This window comes from Periophthalmus magnuspinnatus, chromosome 12, assembly GCF_009829125.3.
Source record: "Periophthalmus magnuspinnatus isolate fPerMag1 chromosome 12, fPerMag1.2.pri, whole genome shotgun sequence".
Lineage (NCBI taxonomy): Eukaryota > Metazoa > Chordata > Actinopteri > Gobiiformes > Gobiidae > Periophthalmus > Periophthalmus magnuspinnatus.
Genome location: NC_047137.1, coordinates 2,868,575 through 2,886,414, shown reverse-complemented (window position 1 = coordinate 2,886,414; position 17,840 = coordinate 2,868,575). Strand labels below are relative to the sequence as shown.

Genomic DNA, 17,840 nt, shown 5'->3' with positions numbered 1-17,840 from the left:
TGGGGGACAGAGAATTATTGGCAGTTAAACTTGCCCTGGAAAATGGCATCACTGGTTGGAGGGGGCAGGGCATCCCTTCTTGGTTTGGACTGATCAGAAGAATTTAGCCTATATACAGTTAGCTAAATGCTTGAATTCCCGGCAGGCCCTTTGGTCACTTTTTTCAGTAGATTCAATTTCATTCTCACGTATCATCGAGGATCTCGCAATATAAAGCCTGATGCACTTCCCGCCAGTTTTCCCAGAAGGCCACTCCAACCCCTCCAGAACCCATCATCCCACCTACGTGTGTGGTTGCTGCTGTTCACTGGGAGATTGAAGACATGGTCCGGGAGGCTCAACGCAACCAGCCCGATCCAGGTAATGGCCCCCCCGGTACTCTTTTTGTTCCAGATCCGGTTCGCTCCAAGGTACTTAAGTGGGTCCATTGCTCATGATTCGCCTGCCACCCAGGGGTCAATCGGACACTTTCCCTACCAAAACAACATTTCTCCTCCAGCCTGCTCCACCCGCTTCCTGTTCCGAAGCACCCTTGGTCTCACATAGCAGTGAACTTCGTGATTGGTCTTCCCCCATCTCAAGGTAACACAGTCATTCTCACAATCATTGACCAGTTCTCAAAAGCAGCTCATCAGCAAGTCTTACCTCCAGATTTCACCCCCACACCAACGGACAAACTGAGCGTGGTAACCAGGACCTGGAGAGAGCGCTGCACTGTGTGGTTTCCTCTAACCCAGGGGTGTCAAACACATTTTCACCAAGGGCCACATGAGCAAAATGGCTGCCCTCAAAGGGCCAGATGTAAAATAAATCTAACTACTTTTTAATTTGTTAATGAACTGTTTCTGTATTTATTATTTATTCAAGTTGCAAATATTGTGTATGCATTTGGCTAGATGTAAAAATATGGCTGTGTAACTATCTCCTGCTAAAATGACATTTTAAGACCATCATATCTTTTAATTTACCATGTCGAGGTCCACATAAAATGATGTGGAGGGCCACATTTAGCCCCCGGGCCTTGAGTTTGACACATGTGCTCTAACCCCTCTGCCTGGAGCACCTTGCTGTCGTGGATCGAATACTCACACAATACCTCTTCTACCGGCCTATCCCCTTTTCAAGCTTTCCTAGGGTACCAGCCTCCACTATTCCCATGGGAGGAGAAGGACCTGGCGGTGCCCCCTGGGGAACACCACCTTCAACGCTGCCGCAGGCTCTGGCAAAGAACTAGGGCAGCCCTGCTTCAATCAAGATTCCTGTCTACCCTTTTTGTGCTGTTTTCCCCCTCCCTTCTGTGTCAGAGCCTGGAGCTGGGTGGAGATTCTGGCTCCTCCCATGCACACCTGCAACCCATCTCATTAATCAAGCTGCACCTTGGGAGGACAAAGGGACCCAGGACCTGATACTCAGTGCCAGGTCGTCCGCGTATCCACTGTGGTACAGCTCTGCTTGGCTCAATCTCATGTTTGCATTTGTTACCTTTTTCTAAGTTGGATGTTTTTTGTACCTCGTCACATCCCGCTCCCTGGACCCGCTCAGCTCCTCTGCCTCCGACCTAGCTCTCCATAATCGGTACAAACCTCACACCCTCCGACCCAGTTCACTTCAACCAGAACGGATTACCTCGTCTTTGACCCCGCTGCTCACGATCCTCCCAAAGACTACTGCAAACAATCCCGCTCTCAACTGTCTGAGCCATCTACCTTCATTTGCACATTTCAGTCTGTGTAAACATTGTTAACTGTTTCTTGAGTTCTGTATATTTTGGTCCCCCTGTCAGTTGACAGCTAGCTAGAAGGACATGATCGTGTCCTGTGATTGGATACTCATACACAAATGCATTATGTTGCTATATTTTTAACCCATAATGACCGAAGGAGGAGAAGAGATTGATCTGGTTGCAGATATACTTTCCATGCCATTTTCAAGAGGAGCCTTTCACGAAAAGCAGGATATTATGAGAAGAGGTTGGCCAACCCCTGCACTAGCTATCCTGCCTCAGCAAGGAAAAGGGTTTGACCGTCATTTCCAGATGAGCAACTATGATCGGTACCCGTGGGTCATAGCTTCTGAGAAATGCTGCAAATTGTACTCTTGTTGTACAGCTGGGCACTTACAAGCTACGGTGCATTTAAAAATGCTTGGAAATACTCGGGTGGAACTGAAGCTCAGAGAACAGGCACGCAGGGAGATGGAGCTCCACAATGAAAATTTATAATGTTAATAATAATGTGACGCATTGAAGTCATCTCGGTTAAAACTGCACTGAAGTTCATTCAATCTCAGCTGCGCCACATTTTCAGTTTGGAATATTGTCATGTGGAAGCATGGGTGACGTAGGCTTGTGAGCGAAGCCTTGTACAGGCTCCTACTGCTAACCGTAAGGAGTGTTCAAATAGGACCTAGGAGGGAGCGCTAAAAATCGGTCTCAAAAGGAGAGAGAGAAGGAGAATGAAGAGAGGTGGGGGGGTCGGGGGGATAGAGACAGTGACAGGGACAAAAGAGAGAGAAAAGAGGGAGACGGAGAGAAGTGAGATGACAGACAGGGAGAGGGGAAGAGAGAGGTGAGGTGGAGGTGAGGAGAGAGGGTATGGTTTTGTTGCATTAGCAATGAAGTGTCCATTAGTACACCCTCCTTTGTGTCCCATTGTCCCTGTGTCTCAGTGTCACTGTGTCCCCATGCCTCCGTGTCCCCACGTCTCAGTGTTCCCACGTCTCAGAGTCCTTGTCCCCATGTACTCTAGTCTCAGTGTCCCCCTGTCCCTGTGTGTCAATGTCCCTGTGTCCCCATGTCCATGTGTCTCAGTTTCTCTCTGTCCCCATGTCTCAGTGTCCCCATTTCCCTCTGTCCCATGCCCTGGTGCTCGTACCCAGACAGTTGTGTCCATCATGGGACAGAGTAAAGCCATCGTAGCAGGTGCAGCGGTAGTTCCCGGGGATGTTTATGCACTCGTGAACACAGCCTCCGTTATAGTCGTTCTCACACTCGTCCATGTCTGAAACACACAGACAGAGGTCATTATACACCCACAGTGAGAGATCATTACACACATATGCACACACAGAAAGGTGATTACACAAACACACACAGAGGTCATTATACACACACACCCAAAGGTCATTACAGACATGTGATTACATACACAAACACACGCACACATAGATGTCATAACACACACAGAGGTCATTACACAGACACAGGAAGGTCATTACACCCACATACACACACAGGTCATCACATATACACACACATACAGAGGTCATAACACACCCACAAAGGTCATTTCACCCCCCCCCCCACACACACACACACACCCCTACACACACACACACATACACTAGACAGAAACATGAAAAGAGCCCAGTTTAAATGTCATTTTCTTTTTATTAGACATTAAATATATACAGAAGGGATTTTGGATTCTTATTTACATACTATTTGAGTAAACTAAATATCACTGAAAAAAAATCACAAAAATTCAAATTTTGCCTTGTTGTTTGGAGTTAAAATAAATCAGGCTTGAAATTAGATATGAAAAATTTTTCTGAACGATTGGTCCAAATCTTGTTAAGTCCAAGACTGTGAGCTGAAGTGTACTCTAAGGGCTGATTATGTCCCTATGGAGGAAATGTATTTGAAGAACGCAAATTGACACCGTGGACACTATGGAGGCAGATGAATTAAATGAAAGCTTGTTGTTGAGAGACCAAACTAATCAAAAAACAAAACAAAAAAATGTAAAATGTGTTTTTCAAAAGTGCAAGACGTAAGCTCGTAACACTGTAAAATGCATTTGATGTCTGCTCAGTTCTGAACAAAACACTCAGAGTACATGCACAGACAAATAATATATTTATAATGAGTGATTAACACTGACAGCACAGGTTTTGAACCTGGACTTGGCTTCATATATAACTTATACAAACAATGGCTATGGATGTCACTGAACCCGCAGCTATACTGGGGCACCGCCCCCTTTCATTTGTGCCTACATTCTGATGTATTGCACCTCCTTCACACAAGGGGAACTGGGGGTCCCCCATCAGGAAATTCTGCATGAAACATGTAATTTCCTGTAATCTGGTGGATTTTAAATGATTAAATGCAACTGTAACCAAGGTGTAAAATACACTAACCTGTGGTCAAAATATATAAATTCCCATTTTTTTTCGTGTCAGTGAAAGACTTCGTTTCGCTCACTTGACCACCTCAACCAATCACGTGTTAGATACTGTTCATTTATGTCCACCTCCTGTGAAAGTGGTAGTGGATCCCCAGCCCCCTGCTGCTTCCCTGTGCTCCACCCCTGATCTCAAGTACACACAGTGCACTGAGCGCCCCCTTTCTGTGAGTCACAGCCTCATACCTGTCTATGGACACAAGCTCCAGAGTCTTGACAAAACTAACGCCTTAAACATCTGTTAGGACACTTTTCTTCACTTTTTAAGTTGCTTTTAATCCAACTGAAATATAGTGAGAAACTTTGCCACAGTACTTTACACTATTGAAGCCACACAGCTGTTCAATCTTAATTGTTTATGCATTAAACTATAAGATGCACTTTCAAAAAATAATCAATGCGAATATAAGGCAGACTTCCACAAAATAAAAAGTCACTAAAAACTTGGGCTTTGAAGAACATCTTTATGGGCTCTAAACATTTCCCACAGCCTTTGATTCTTCACTTTTTTCTGTTATGTATGACTGTATATAAGAATATATATTATATCTACAGTCTATGGTAAAGATCACCTGCATCACCGGTTTATACTGATTTGCAGTGGGTTTACACTGGGGCACAGCGGGTCTACACTTGAGGACAATGTGTTTATATAGGAGCGCAACAGGTTTATATTGGGGCACAGCAGGTTTAAACTGACGCACAGCGGGTTTATACTGGAGCACAGCGGGTTTATACTGGAGCACAGCGGGTTTATACTGGAGCACAGCAGGATTATACTGATGCACAGCACGTTGATACTGGGGCATGGTGTGTTTGTACTGGGGCACAGTGGGTTTATACTGGAGGACAGAGGGTTTATAATGACTCACAACATGTTTATACTGGAGAACAGCCAATTTATAATGGGGCACAACGGGTTTATAGTGACGTACAGTGGGGTTATACTGATGCACAGCGTGGTTATACTGACTTCCAGTGGGATTATACTGATGCACAGCGAGTTTATACTGAAGCACAGCAGGGTTATAGTGACGCACAGTGGGATTATACTGATGCACAGCGGGTTTATACTGATGCACAATGGGTTTATACTGATGCACAGCAGGTTTATACTGTAGTACAGCAAGGTTATACTGGGGCACAGCAGGTTTATACTGGAGAACAGCCGGTATATACTGGGTTGCAGTGTTTATAATGATGCACAGCAGGTTTATACTGGGGCACGGTGCTTTTATACTGGGACACAGTGGGTTTATAATGGAGGACAGCCAGTTTATAATGGGGCACAACAGGTTTATACTGACACGCAGTGGGGTTATACTGATGCACAGCGGGGTTATACAGAGGCACAGTGGGTTTATTCTGAGGCACAGCGGGGTTATACTGACGCACAGTGGGGTTATACTGACGCACAGCGGGGTTATACTGATGCACAGTGGGTTTATACCGATGCACAGCGGGGTTATACTGATGCACAGTGGGTTTATACCGATGCACAGTGGGGTTATACTGATGCACAGTGGGTTTATACCGACACATAGAGGGTTTACACTGGAGCACAGCAGGGTTATACTGGGGCACAGCAGGTTTATACTGATGCACAGCATGTTTATACTGGGTTACAGTGTTTATACTGATGCACAGAGGGGTTATACTATTGCGCAGCGGGTTGATACTGAAGAACAGCAGGTTTATACTGGGGCACGGTGGGTTTATACTGGAGGACAGAGGGCTTATAATGACTCACACCATGTTTATACTGGAGAACAGCCAGTTTATAATTGGGCACAACAGGTTTATACTGACGCACAGCTGGGTTATACTGACGCACAGCTGGGTTATACTGACGCACAGTGGGTTTATACTGACGCACAGTGGGTTTATACTGACGCACAGTGGGGTTATTCTGATGCACAGCGGGGTTATACTGACACACAGCGGGTTTATACACATACAGCGGGGTTATACTGACGCACTGCGGGTTTATACACGTACAGCGAGGTTATACTGACGCACAACGGGTTTATACCTGGAGCACAGCAGATTGATACTGGCGCATAACAGGTTTATACTGGGGCATTGTGCATTTATAATGGGGCACAACGGGTTTATACTGGTGTACAGCGGGGTTATACTGATGCATAGCAGGGTTATCCTGACGCACAGCGGGGTGCTGATACATGAGGTGTGTGGGGTGTGTGCATCAGGACAGTTTGGGTTATTTTTTGTCTATATGGTAAGATTTATGTTATAAAAGGTGAAATAAATGACTTCTATGACTCCTTACAGATGCAAACTAACACATAAAGACTTTCATTCCTCAGTTTATCTATTGCAGTTCATGGTTTAAACAATATTGCAGATTTCAATGAAGAAATGTTCAAACATTATGAGCTGTTCAGGGCTCAGGGTGCGATTTGTCCAAAAACCAGAAAATAGGATTTCTCGAGCTCCTTTTTTGCACATACCATATGTAAATATAGGAGTTAATGGCCAACAACACATTTGTGTGTCTGACCAGTCAAACTGTACGGTGTAAATTGTACATTATCAGAAAAATTTAAGTTTAACATTTGAGCCTATGTAAGCAATCACCAATAAAATGACTGGATGCAGTTTTAACAGATCCACTCAATTTCTAAATTTAATTGTTTTTTATGTATATATTTCTTTTTTTTAAACATTTTATTTGTTTTGTATTTTTGCCTCATTACTGCAGTGAGATTAATGACAAACATGTCCTAAGAAAAGTCTAGCTGACACAAAAACCCTCCTCAATTGTAATTGGAAAGAAGAAACCGAATTCTTTCATGAATTCCCCAAAATTTTAATGAGCTCTCTTAAAAACCAAATGAAGGTCTAATCAAAGCTAGTAGTGATCACAAATCTAAACTGACTTGACTGACTTGACAATCCTTCACGATTAAGCGCCTGCGATTTTGTTAATAACTTTTTTTGTTGAAAGAGATGCAGATGCTGCATAATTTTTCTTTTTCTTTACAGGTTCCTATAAAATAATCACACACTAAAAACACTAACAGTTTTGGGCTTCACAAAATGTTTCTTTCAGAACAACAAGTGTTCTCTTACAGCAGAAGATAACAAAGCCAGCAGAGATGCCAGCTCTGAACAAAATTGACACATGTATATATACACATATATAAATGTGTCAAAGGGGGGATATTACAAAGTTAGTTTTAGTTTTCAAAAGTTAATTGTGTGAAAAGAGTATCTGTGTTATCATTTAGAGACTGTTTTCCATTAACTACAAGACCTGTAACCTGACCTGGTCTAAGCCAGGAGATAACTTTCCACCTGAACCTGAACCAAAAGCACCTCCTGAGCAAGAGGACCTGCATCATCAAAACCATCCTTCTGTTTCACAACTGTCACTGGAGGAAAACTTCAGAAAAGTTCAGCCATTCACTTCTTTTCATGTGACTCAAAAGAACTCAACCTGTTCCTCGTGTTCCCAACCACAGCCCTGAAGATGACACATGGACTGATGGACAACTCCAGAGATGAGCTGTGGCCAGAGACGCCAGTTGCGTTCAGATGGAGAGTACAGCCATGTGTGGTCAGAGGGAGGACAAAGGGGCAGAGGACAGGTGATGGGAAAGATTTAACTGAACACCGCCACCATCATGTTAAAACAGCATTCATCTGACTACAAATCATATTGGATATGGACAAACTGAACTGAACACAACAATGAACTGTTGAATTTGCCTCCATCTCAATCAACAAACTAACTACGTTCCTACCGTCACCTATGGTCATGAGATTTGGGTAATGACCAAAAGGACAAGATCGCAAATACAATTGGCCGAAATGGGTTTCCTCCACAGGGTGGCTGGGCGCACCCTTTGAAATGTATGTAGCATTGTCATTCTAGTATAAAATAGTCAGAGGTCAGATGCTCAGGGGACTTAGACGGGGACTTAGACTAGAAAACAGAGTAGAGAAACAGACTCGGGGAGAGGCCAAAAGGCTGAGAGTCTGGCCAGGGCAGACCTGGGCCCTGTCCTGTCTGTATCTGCTGTAACAAAGAAGAAACCCTTTTCTGTATTTCAAAACTCAGCGAGCTTTGCAAACACCTCCTATCAGTATATTTGAAGAGTCCATCTATGCAGGTTGGTTCAGAAGCAAGGCATAGAATCTCCATATAAAATATCTTTGATTAAAATGATCCTACCCTCTCTATCCTTAAACTTATCTGTAACTGTAAATCTCAACTTTTGTCATGATCCCTGTCTTGCTCTCCCTGCATTCTCGTCTTCCTCCTCCCTCACCTGCCTGTCTCCGGAGCTGGGCGGAGTCCTGACTCCTCCCGCGCGCACCTGCTTCCCATCAACGCAATCAACACCACCTGCCGTGGATAAGAGGGGTCAGGACCAGTCACTCGGTGCCAGAACGTCCGCGTGCTCCACGTGAATATGCTCTTGAGTTAACACTTTTTGATCTTTGTATTCCCGTGTCTTATTGGAACCTTTCTGCTCTGCTCCAGGAATCCGCCCGAGAACCAGCTCCGGATCTCCCCAGTCCCTGCACCTCTGTCCTGGTATGGTCTTGTGTTCTCCCTGTCTCATCGTGCACCTATGTCTCTCCACGTTCACGGACCCGCACCTACGCTCCCCGGCTTCTATGGATTATGATTTATGATTTATTGGACTATGAACATTGCTTTATGAACTCTTACTTTTGTGGTCACTTGTGTGAATAAAGACATTGTTAAGCATCGTGAGTCTCGCACCTTTGGTCCTTACGCCACGCTGGTTGCGACAACTTTTATTTATTTTATTTGTTGAATAGGATGAAAAATAGACTTGGCCACCCCGCTTCCTTAAATTTGTATTCCATCCTTCTTTAAACTATTTAGCATAACTTTCCTTTTCACTGGATCATTTGAAGCTTTAATATTGCAAGAAACCTCTATGTGTTAACAAACAAAACTTAAGATGATCCAAGCAAAAACAGAACACACAGCTTGGATTTAATCCGTACAGGCTCGTGTACAAGGAGACACAGCCTGTAAAATTGAATACAAAAAAGTAAAACTATAATCTCGTCATACCCTACACCCTATCAGTGTGGTTGTGTAGCCTCACAAGAACAGCTCATGGCCACTTTTTGCCTCGTCCAGTTGGTGGTCCTGTCCTCTCTCGATTTTGCTCTGTTTCTCTTGCATTTCCAAAACTTCAGGAATCCACTGCTCGAAAAACAGTCACTGAGTCCCTGCCCTCAGTTCCTTCTTTGAGTCTGATAAATCTTATATTTCGGCGACGATTTTGATTCTCATAGCTGTCAAGTCATTCCAGTGCTTGTTTAAGAGATTTCTCCATGACGACCAGCCTTGGTGCAGTGGCCATAAATGTGTCCTCCAGGTCGGACAGGCGCTTTCCCACATTATCCAATCCTTGTGTCACTGCATCAGATTTGCCAGAAATTGTACTGACTTCAGTACAGTTGCATGTTTTTTGTCAAGCATTTGTCAGTATTCTTGGTCACTCATTCCACTATCACATCTTCTCTTAAAGACTAGACATTTTCCATCTCACAAACACCTGTCCAGCCTCCCTATCGGTATCATTCTGGGATTACATAGCTTTTAAAGTGAACAACCAAATAAACTTCATTAATTCAGGTTTTCTATAAAAAGTCTGGTTACAGGATATTGTGTTATCTAAATAATTGGAGTTTTTGTGATTTAATTTGTGCAGTCCCTTTATATTGTATGTAATGATTTACCTGTCCAGCCAGAACCACAATTTTTGACCAAACTTTACAGAGATGAGTGGGTGTGGAGCCGTATCCCGTTTCCCCAATTCCAGAGGGCGTGACTGACAGTCGGAGTAACCAATCAGAAAGGCGCATGCTCAGTTTGTGTCAAAACAAACATGGTGGCTTTTTTTTTTTTTAATTGTGCAGTATCAACTCCAAACTGTTATTTATCTCAGGACAAAGAACTGATAGATTGATCTTTATGCTCCCATTACAGACTATATACATTACTATGATATATACAGTCTATGGGCAATGAAACTTCTGGATTCACACGATGTAGAAGGGACTGTCTGCTCAAGCGATGGTCTCCCTTTATAGAAATGTATGTGTGTATGTATGTGTGTGTGCATGTATGTGTGTGTGTGTGGGTGTGTATGTATGTAACAGTCTGAAGGAGGTTCTGCATGTATGTCTATGGTGGAATGTCCAGTAGTTACCATAGTGATACAATGTACACATTAGCAAACCTTTCCAAAAATATTTAACAAAAAATTTTTTTAAAAGGATTTAAAGAACACATTTTCAGGAGCTCAATATGAGCGTTCATTGTCCTCTTTAGAAGTTTTATTTTCAACAAAAAGGTGAGAGTGACTAACTGAAAAACTGTTGGCTAATCCTAGCTAGCTTGTAACTGCAATGTTATTTGAGAGACTGGTCTAACAGCACAAATCATCTCATCTATTGTAGCTCAGCTAAGTCAACTGTTTCTGGTCAGTGTTAAAATAAAGAACAGATTAAAGTCTAACTTGAGCAATAGAGCTTCAGACAGAGCAGTTCCTCAGTTAGTAACACACTCCCAGAGACTGTTGATGACTCTCCCTTTGTAGAGAATGTAGTAGGGCTAACCTTCACATGCTTTCCCGTCGCCCTTGTATCCAGGTTTACAGATGCAGTTGAAGGATTTGGCTGTATTCTGACACAGAGCGTCGATGTGACAGTCGTCTGTTCCCTCTGCGCACTCGTCTGCATCTGAAAAAAACAGAACAGGACCAATCAGAGAGGAGGAAAGACTCAAAACGACCAATCAGAGAGTAGGATTGACTCAGAATGACAAATCAGAGAAGAGGTATGACTCAAGACTGACCAATCGGAAAAAGGAAAGACTCAGAATGACCAATCAGAGAGGAAGAGAAATACAGAATGACTAATAATACAGGAAGAGAGAGTTAAAACATCCAGAGAGGAGGAGAGACTCAGAATGAATAATCAGATAAAAGGAGGAGAAAATCAGAATGACCAATCAGAAAAGAGGAGGGAAACAGAATGACCAGTCAAGCAAGAGAAAACATTGAAAACAACCAATCAGAGAAGAGGAAAAACACAGAAAGACCAAGGGTAGAAAAAAAGAAAATCAGAATGACCAATCAGATAAGAGGAGTGACTCAGAATAAGCAATCGGCAAAGACAGGAGACTCAGAATGACCAATTAGGGAAGAGGAGAGACTCAGAACAACCAATCATAGACAAGGCAAGGCAAGGCAAGTTTATTTGTATAGCACAATTCGTACACAAAGTAATTCAAAGTGCTTTCCAGAATAAGAAGGACATTAAAATCACACAAATAAAAACAGATGATCACAAATAATTATCATAAAATTGACATTAAACCAGAAGAGTGCAGAATAAAAACTGAATAAAATAGCTGACAGCTCTTTGGTCTGGATTTAAACATTGTCAAAGAAGAGGCCTGTCACATCTTCAGGAAGACTGTTCCAGGTTTTAGCTGCATAAAACTGAAATGCTGATTCCCCATGTTTAGTCCTGACTCTGGACACCAGCAGGAGGCCGGTCCCTGAAGTCCTCAGAGTGTGAGATGGTTCATATGGCAACAACATGTCGGAGATGTACTTTGGTGCTAGACCATGGAGAGACTTATACACAAGCAGAGCTACTTTAAAGTCTATTCTTGGAGCTACAAGAAGCCAGTGCAAAGACCAGAGCACAGGACTTATGTGCTCGTACTTCCTAGTTCTAGTCAAGACCCAAGCAGCAGCGTTCTGGATGTACTGCAGCTGTGTTAAGGCTCGTTTGGAGAGACCAGTGAGTAGGCTGTTACAGTAGTCTAACCTACTGGAGACAAATGCATAGACAAGTCTCTCTATGTCTGGCTTTGACAGTATACCTTTGGTTTTTGCAATGTTTTTAGGTGGCAAAAAGCTGCAGATGTTACTGATTTGATGTGGCTGTTAAAGTTCAAGTCTGAGTCCATTATTACCCCTAGATTTCTAGCCTGATTTGAAGGTTTTAGAGAGAGAGACTGGAGGTGACTGCTGACACGTTCTCTATGTTTCTGTGGGCCAAAAGCCAAAGATGATTACTTGAGTCTTGTCTGAGTTTAGCTGGAGAAAGTTGTTTTGCATTCACCCACTGATTTGTTGGATGCAGTGGCAGAAAGAATCCGCTGGTCCATATTCACCTGCTGCCAGTGAGACATAGATCTGAGTGTCATCTGCAGAGTTGTGATAGGACGCATTATTGCCGCGTATTAACTGGCCTCATGGCAGCATGTAGAGATTGAACAACAGGGTTCCCAGGATTGACCCCTGGGGCACCCCAGAGGTCAGGGACATTTTATCTGAGAAACATTTTCCAATTTCAACAAAGTACTCCCTGTTTTCTAGATAGGACTTGAACCAGTTTAGTGCCGTACCAGAGATGCCCACCCAGTCCCCTAGTCTCTGTGATCCAGTGTCAAAAGCAGCACTCAGATCTAACAGGATCAAGACTGAGACTTTGCCTGAATCAGTGTTCAAGTTCAAAGTGTATCATGTCCATGAACAGTGCACCTGTGTTATCAATATCATCATGTGTCTCCTTCGAACAACTGCAGGACCAGCTGCTGGTTTGGGAATAAGAGAAATGTCAAAAAAGACACAGAGATGAGACAGAGCAACATCAGACAGAGCAACATCCACCACATTGACATTTCAAATATTTATTCCGTTTGTAATGAGCAGGTCCAGAGTGTGTCCTCTGTTGTGGGTGGGCTCGCTGACATGCTGAGTCCGACCAAAGCTTTGAGCTCTTCAGCGTTTCTGTCAAACACATTATCCACATGTACATTAAAATCACCGGTAATGACTGAACTATCAAAGTCTGTGCACACGACTGAAAGCATCTCAGTAAAATCATCAATAAAACTCAGACAGTGCTGGGGAGGTTTGTATATGACTAAGTAGAGTATGGAGGGGGATTGTTTTAGCTCCATTTTAAAGGAAACATACTCAAAAGATGAAAACACCCCAAATGACAACCTGTGTGACCAAATTATCTCTAAAAAACACACACACACACACACACACCCTTTTTATTTACTCGTGTTTCAGATTAAAATTTGAAGTTTGGTGGAGTTGATTCCACTAGAATTGCATTACCTGTGTTTTTGTCGAGCCATGTTTCAATTAAAAATACAATTAAGATTAAAAGAAGAGATAAAAACATTAATTAATTTAATTAATTAAATGACTTGTTACATAAAGATCTGACATTGAGCACAGCAAGTTTCAGATTAGTTTCAGTAGGACTGGATGTTATCTTCTTACAGGGAATGTGAACTAAATTTCTCTGATTGGACTGTCCTTCTGTTAATCAGTCTACGTGGTGTAACTGTAGATATAGCTCCATCACAGGGCCTCAACATGATATTATCTTTATTATGACTGTATGTCCTGAGACAGCAGAAGCCCTGTGTGTCCTAGCTCTTGGTGATAACAGCTCTGGGGGAAGGCAGGGAAGAGCGAGGAGAGGGGAGTTTGGGTGAGGGACCAGGTGAAGGCCGAGGAGGCGGAGCTGGGGGGAGTTTGGGTGAGGGACCAGGTGAGGAGGTGGACCAGGGGGAGTTTGGGTGAAATACGAGGGGGGATAGGTGGATAGGGGGAAGAGTTCAGCATAGTTGATGCCAGAACTCTCGATCGCGCTATATTAGGTGTGAGGGGAACCATCTTAATTCCTGATCTGATGAGGCTTTCTAGATGCTTGGGAGGGCTATGGGTGAAGGTGGGGAGGAAAAGGAGAGTGAGGAGTCCCTAGAGGGAGTAGATGTAGCAAAGGGGACCCAGAGCTGGTCTGTGGGCAGGGGAGGTGATGGGGGTGCTGCTGGGACTGAAACATCTGCTGGGGCTGTCACAGACAGATTCAAGGAATATGATGAGGGCCCTGGGTTAAGTGACACTGGAGATGCATCTTCACTTCGGAAGGTGGTGGTGCTGCTGACTTGTTCTCTGGGGGAGGTGGTGCTGCTGCTGAATCCCTTGCTGGGGGAAATGGTTGTGCTGCTGGTGGTGACTCCTTCGCTGAAGGAGGTGGTGGTTGTAGTTGTGGTGCTGCTGATGGTGCTGACGCATTGGCATCGGTCTCTGGTTGGCGTAGCAAGAATGCTTCTCTCATTCCTTTATTCTCTCACTGGGCCAGGACCCTGTCCAGGCCGGTGCCTCAGAGCGTGGAGGAGGTTATCCGCCAGCACTCTCACTCCACCTCTGCTCAGGTGTGGGCCATTTTTCTTGAACAGGTCCTCTCATTTCCAGAATAGTTCAAAGTTCTCAATGTAGTGCAGTCCTCTGGCTACACATTCGTTGAACAGCCATGTGTTCAGCTGAGGCAGCCGGGTAAATTTGTTCATCTTCCTTCTGTCTATGCTAGGAAGAGGTCCACTGATGAATATCTTAACCTCCACTTTATCAAGCTCCTCGAATAATTTAATGAAAACTCTTTTTTAAGATTTCAGTCAGATTCATTCCAGTGTCAACTGTGCCCACATGCACAATCAGCTGTTTAACTCCTCGGTGTGTTGACAAAACTTTTGGCAGGAGTTTTGTAATCTCAGAAACAGTGTGACTGGGACAAGTTTGGATTCCTCTGTGGCTCACATCTCTGACTTCACCGTCTCCTAGCAGCAGCGTATCTCTGACCTTAACATTTGACACAGATCGCATGTCTGACGCTGCTCTTTTGCCAACTTCATTGCTCTTGTTTTGTGACAAAAATCAATTTTCTGTTTGTATGTTAACATCAACATCAGTCTGTCAGTGGTAAAAATCTGTTTGTGGGCTGTATTTTGGGTGATGTAACAATATTAGCATTGTCTTTTATCACTTGTTGCATTGGCTTGGCATTCTTGCCTTTACAAGGTTTTGGAAAAGACACCATATTGCTCAGGTTTAAGTTAAAAGCAGCAGTTTTGCTTACCACTGGAAGTCACAGGGAGCATCCAGTGAAGTCCTTTTTCAGATTCTAAAACAAATATCCGTGCTTGTAGCTCATTAATTTGTTGTTGATAGTTCTGACAGCGTTCGCAGAAAGAATTCCTTTGGTTTCTTCCCCCGGACATGTGGCTGGCTCATCAAAAATTTTGTAAAAAAATGTTAAAATTGCTTAAAAGTCTTGGTTGACTTAAAAGAAAATCATAACTAAACAAATCTTCCAACACTGGAAGAGGTAAAATGATTAAATTGAAAGTAAAGAAGGAAGCAGCAGGAGGAAGCAAGGTTTGCATCTGCACTCTTCAGGAACAGGAAGATTAAAAAAAAAATCATAGAGGAGAGACTCAGAATGACAGAACAATAAGGAGGAGAGACACAGAATGACCAGTCATGGAGGAGAAGAGACTCAGAATGACCAATCAGAGGAGGAGAGGTTCAGAATGATCAATAATAGAGAAAGAGGGGCTCAGAATGACAAATCATCCAGGAGATACTCACAATGACCCAGCAGAGGACCAGAGAAACTCAAAACAACCAATCAGAGAAGAGGAGAATGACAAACCAGAGACGTAGTGAGTAAGAATGACCAATCAGACAGATGTAAATGTTGCTTATGTAGCTCTATGCTGTTTTTCGTATACAGGGAAAGAGGAGTCAACAGCAAAGTGCCTGTTCAGCTCAAATGCAGGCTTCGCTCCGCTGTTGTAGCTATTGAAGTTAACTAAGCACTCTAGCTTCACGGCTAGCATAGCAAGGCTATCTATGAACCAAGAGCTCTACGTGTTCCCAGCTAGGCTAACTACTAGCAAGTATATTCATTACAATTTAGCACAGATATGCTGATTTGTATGTTTTGCTTCATGTCTTCACTCACTCTATTTCAACAGAACAATCAGTGGTTTCTGAGCCCATTTTCAGCTCCAATGTTGATAAAGGAATGATCCACCTTGTGGTGGCAGGGGTTGGCGGTGTCGGTGCCTCGGATGGGAGCTAGCGGACCCATGCTACAAGCGACCCTGGGTTTGTTAGATTTTATGCAGATTTTAACACTGCGATGGCTTTAGCAGCAGAGTGGATGCTTAGCCTCTGGCTTAGTTCTTTACAGTGGGGCAAACAAGTATTTAGTCAGCCACCAATTGTACAAGTTCTCCCACTTAAAAAGATGAGAGAGGAATGTGAGAGACAAAATGAGAAAAAAAAAATCCAGAAAATCATATTGTCTTGAATTTATTTGTATTTATTCATTTGACAGCTCTTTGGTCTTTGCCATAGTGGAGTTTGGAGTCTGACTGTTTGAGGTTGTGGACAGGTGTCTTTTATACTGAACGAATTCAAACAGGTGCCATTGAAGGTCTGAAGGTCACAGATGACCATGGAGTGGAAGTTGATGAGGACGACTTTGCAAATCTGGCTGCTAAAGAAATGGATTCATTATTTCTGCAAGTAGGCCTAATGTATGTTAGTATGATTTATTAAAGTATCTTTAAGGAGATATGTCTATGCTTTTTAAAATAACTTTTTGATTTCAGTGCTTCACTTGGAGCCAGTGAATTTGTCTACCTATACAGACTTAAATGCATTTGGTGATGCCTCAAAACCTGTCTGACAACATGACCGTTGGTAAGTAAGACAAGAAAAGTAGTTTTAAAGTATGTATTCATGGCATATGATGTCTCACAGACTTGAGCATTTTAGAAGATGAGATTGATCCAAATATTTATACATGTGGGGCTGACACACTGCCTATCGCAAGTAGTCTAAGCAGTGTGGCTGTTTTGAGTGACATTAGGTACTGTTCCTTCTTCAGACCGAGCAAAAATTGTATTTTTGTGATAGACAGCCTTCATAATGCTTTAAAGGTGCACTATCCAATTTTTTGGGTGAAATGTTCCAGTGTATTAATCTTAATTCCACTGACACAATATACGTTTTATATTAATAAAACACACACACACACACACACACTAGTGCCAGCAAACAATGGTGTCTAAAGAGACATCTCTTCTTAGAAAATGTCTAAAGGCAGTCCTTAATGAAGCTTCAGCCCTGCAGAAGAGCAAGGTAAATATGTGTATATAATTTATTTCCTCACAAGGGAGTGTTGATGCACCTTAGGATCGTATTTATATTGACAAGTAATGCTTTGTTTTAGAGTGGGACAGCGATATATCATTGCTGATTCTTCTGTATTCTTTCACTGCAAACTGTTGGAAAAATGCAGGCAAAGAAAATCAGTGTTGAAGAAGCTACAGAACACCTGATGAAATATCAAAAGGTTTGTTTAAAGAAGTCTTGCACCTTTTTATAAGCAAGTGTCTTATTATTGATTGTTATATTTTTGTGTTTATTTCAGTCCTTCCAAAGCCTTGAGGATCACCTTCTAACTATTGAAGGAAATCTGCATTGTTCTCAGACAAAAAGCTGCTTCCCTGCCAGTCAGGCACATCTTTGGGTGCATTTTACAAACTATTTTCAGTGTTATTTCATCATCAGCTTGAAATAAGATGACTGCCTGTCCAACGTGTACAACTTTTTACAGACAACAGGTTACAATATAGACATTGGTACAATTCTCAAAGTAAAACAGCTGAGAGCAAATAAGCAATTGTCTGTCAATTGACAAATCAGAGAAGGGGAGAGAATCAAAAATGACTAATCAGAGAAGAGGAGA

The 17,840-nt window shown here is 42.8% G+C and overlaps 1 protein-coding gene across 1 annotated transcript in view; it reads right to left on the bottom strand.

Annotated features, from left to right (window-relative positions):
* The window catches only part of scube1 (signal peptide, CUB domain, EGF-like 1), a 138,847-nt gene that overhangs the window by 109,547 nt on the left and 11,460 nt on the right, over positions 1–17,840 (bottom strand). Inside the window, exons 2-3 of the mRNA XM_055225720.1 lie at positions 10,818–10,940; positions 2,874–2,999 (exon numbers count right to left, since the gene is read on the bottom strand). Coding sequence (XP_055081695.1) covers positions 2,874–2,999; positions 10,818–10,940 — 249 coding nt within the window. The remainder of the gene's footprint in view (positions 1–2,873; positions 3,000–10,817; positions 10,941–17,840) is intronic.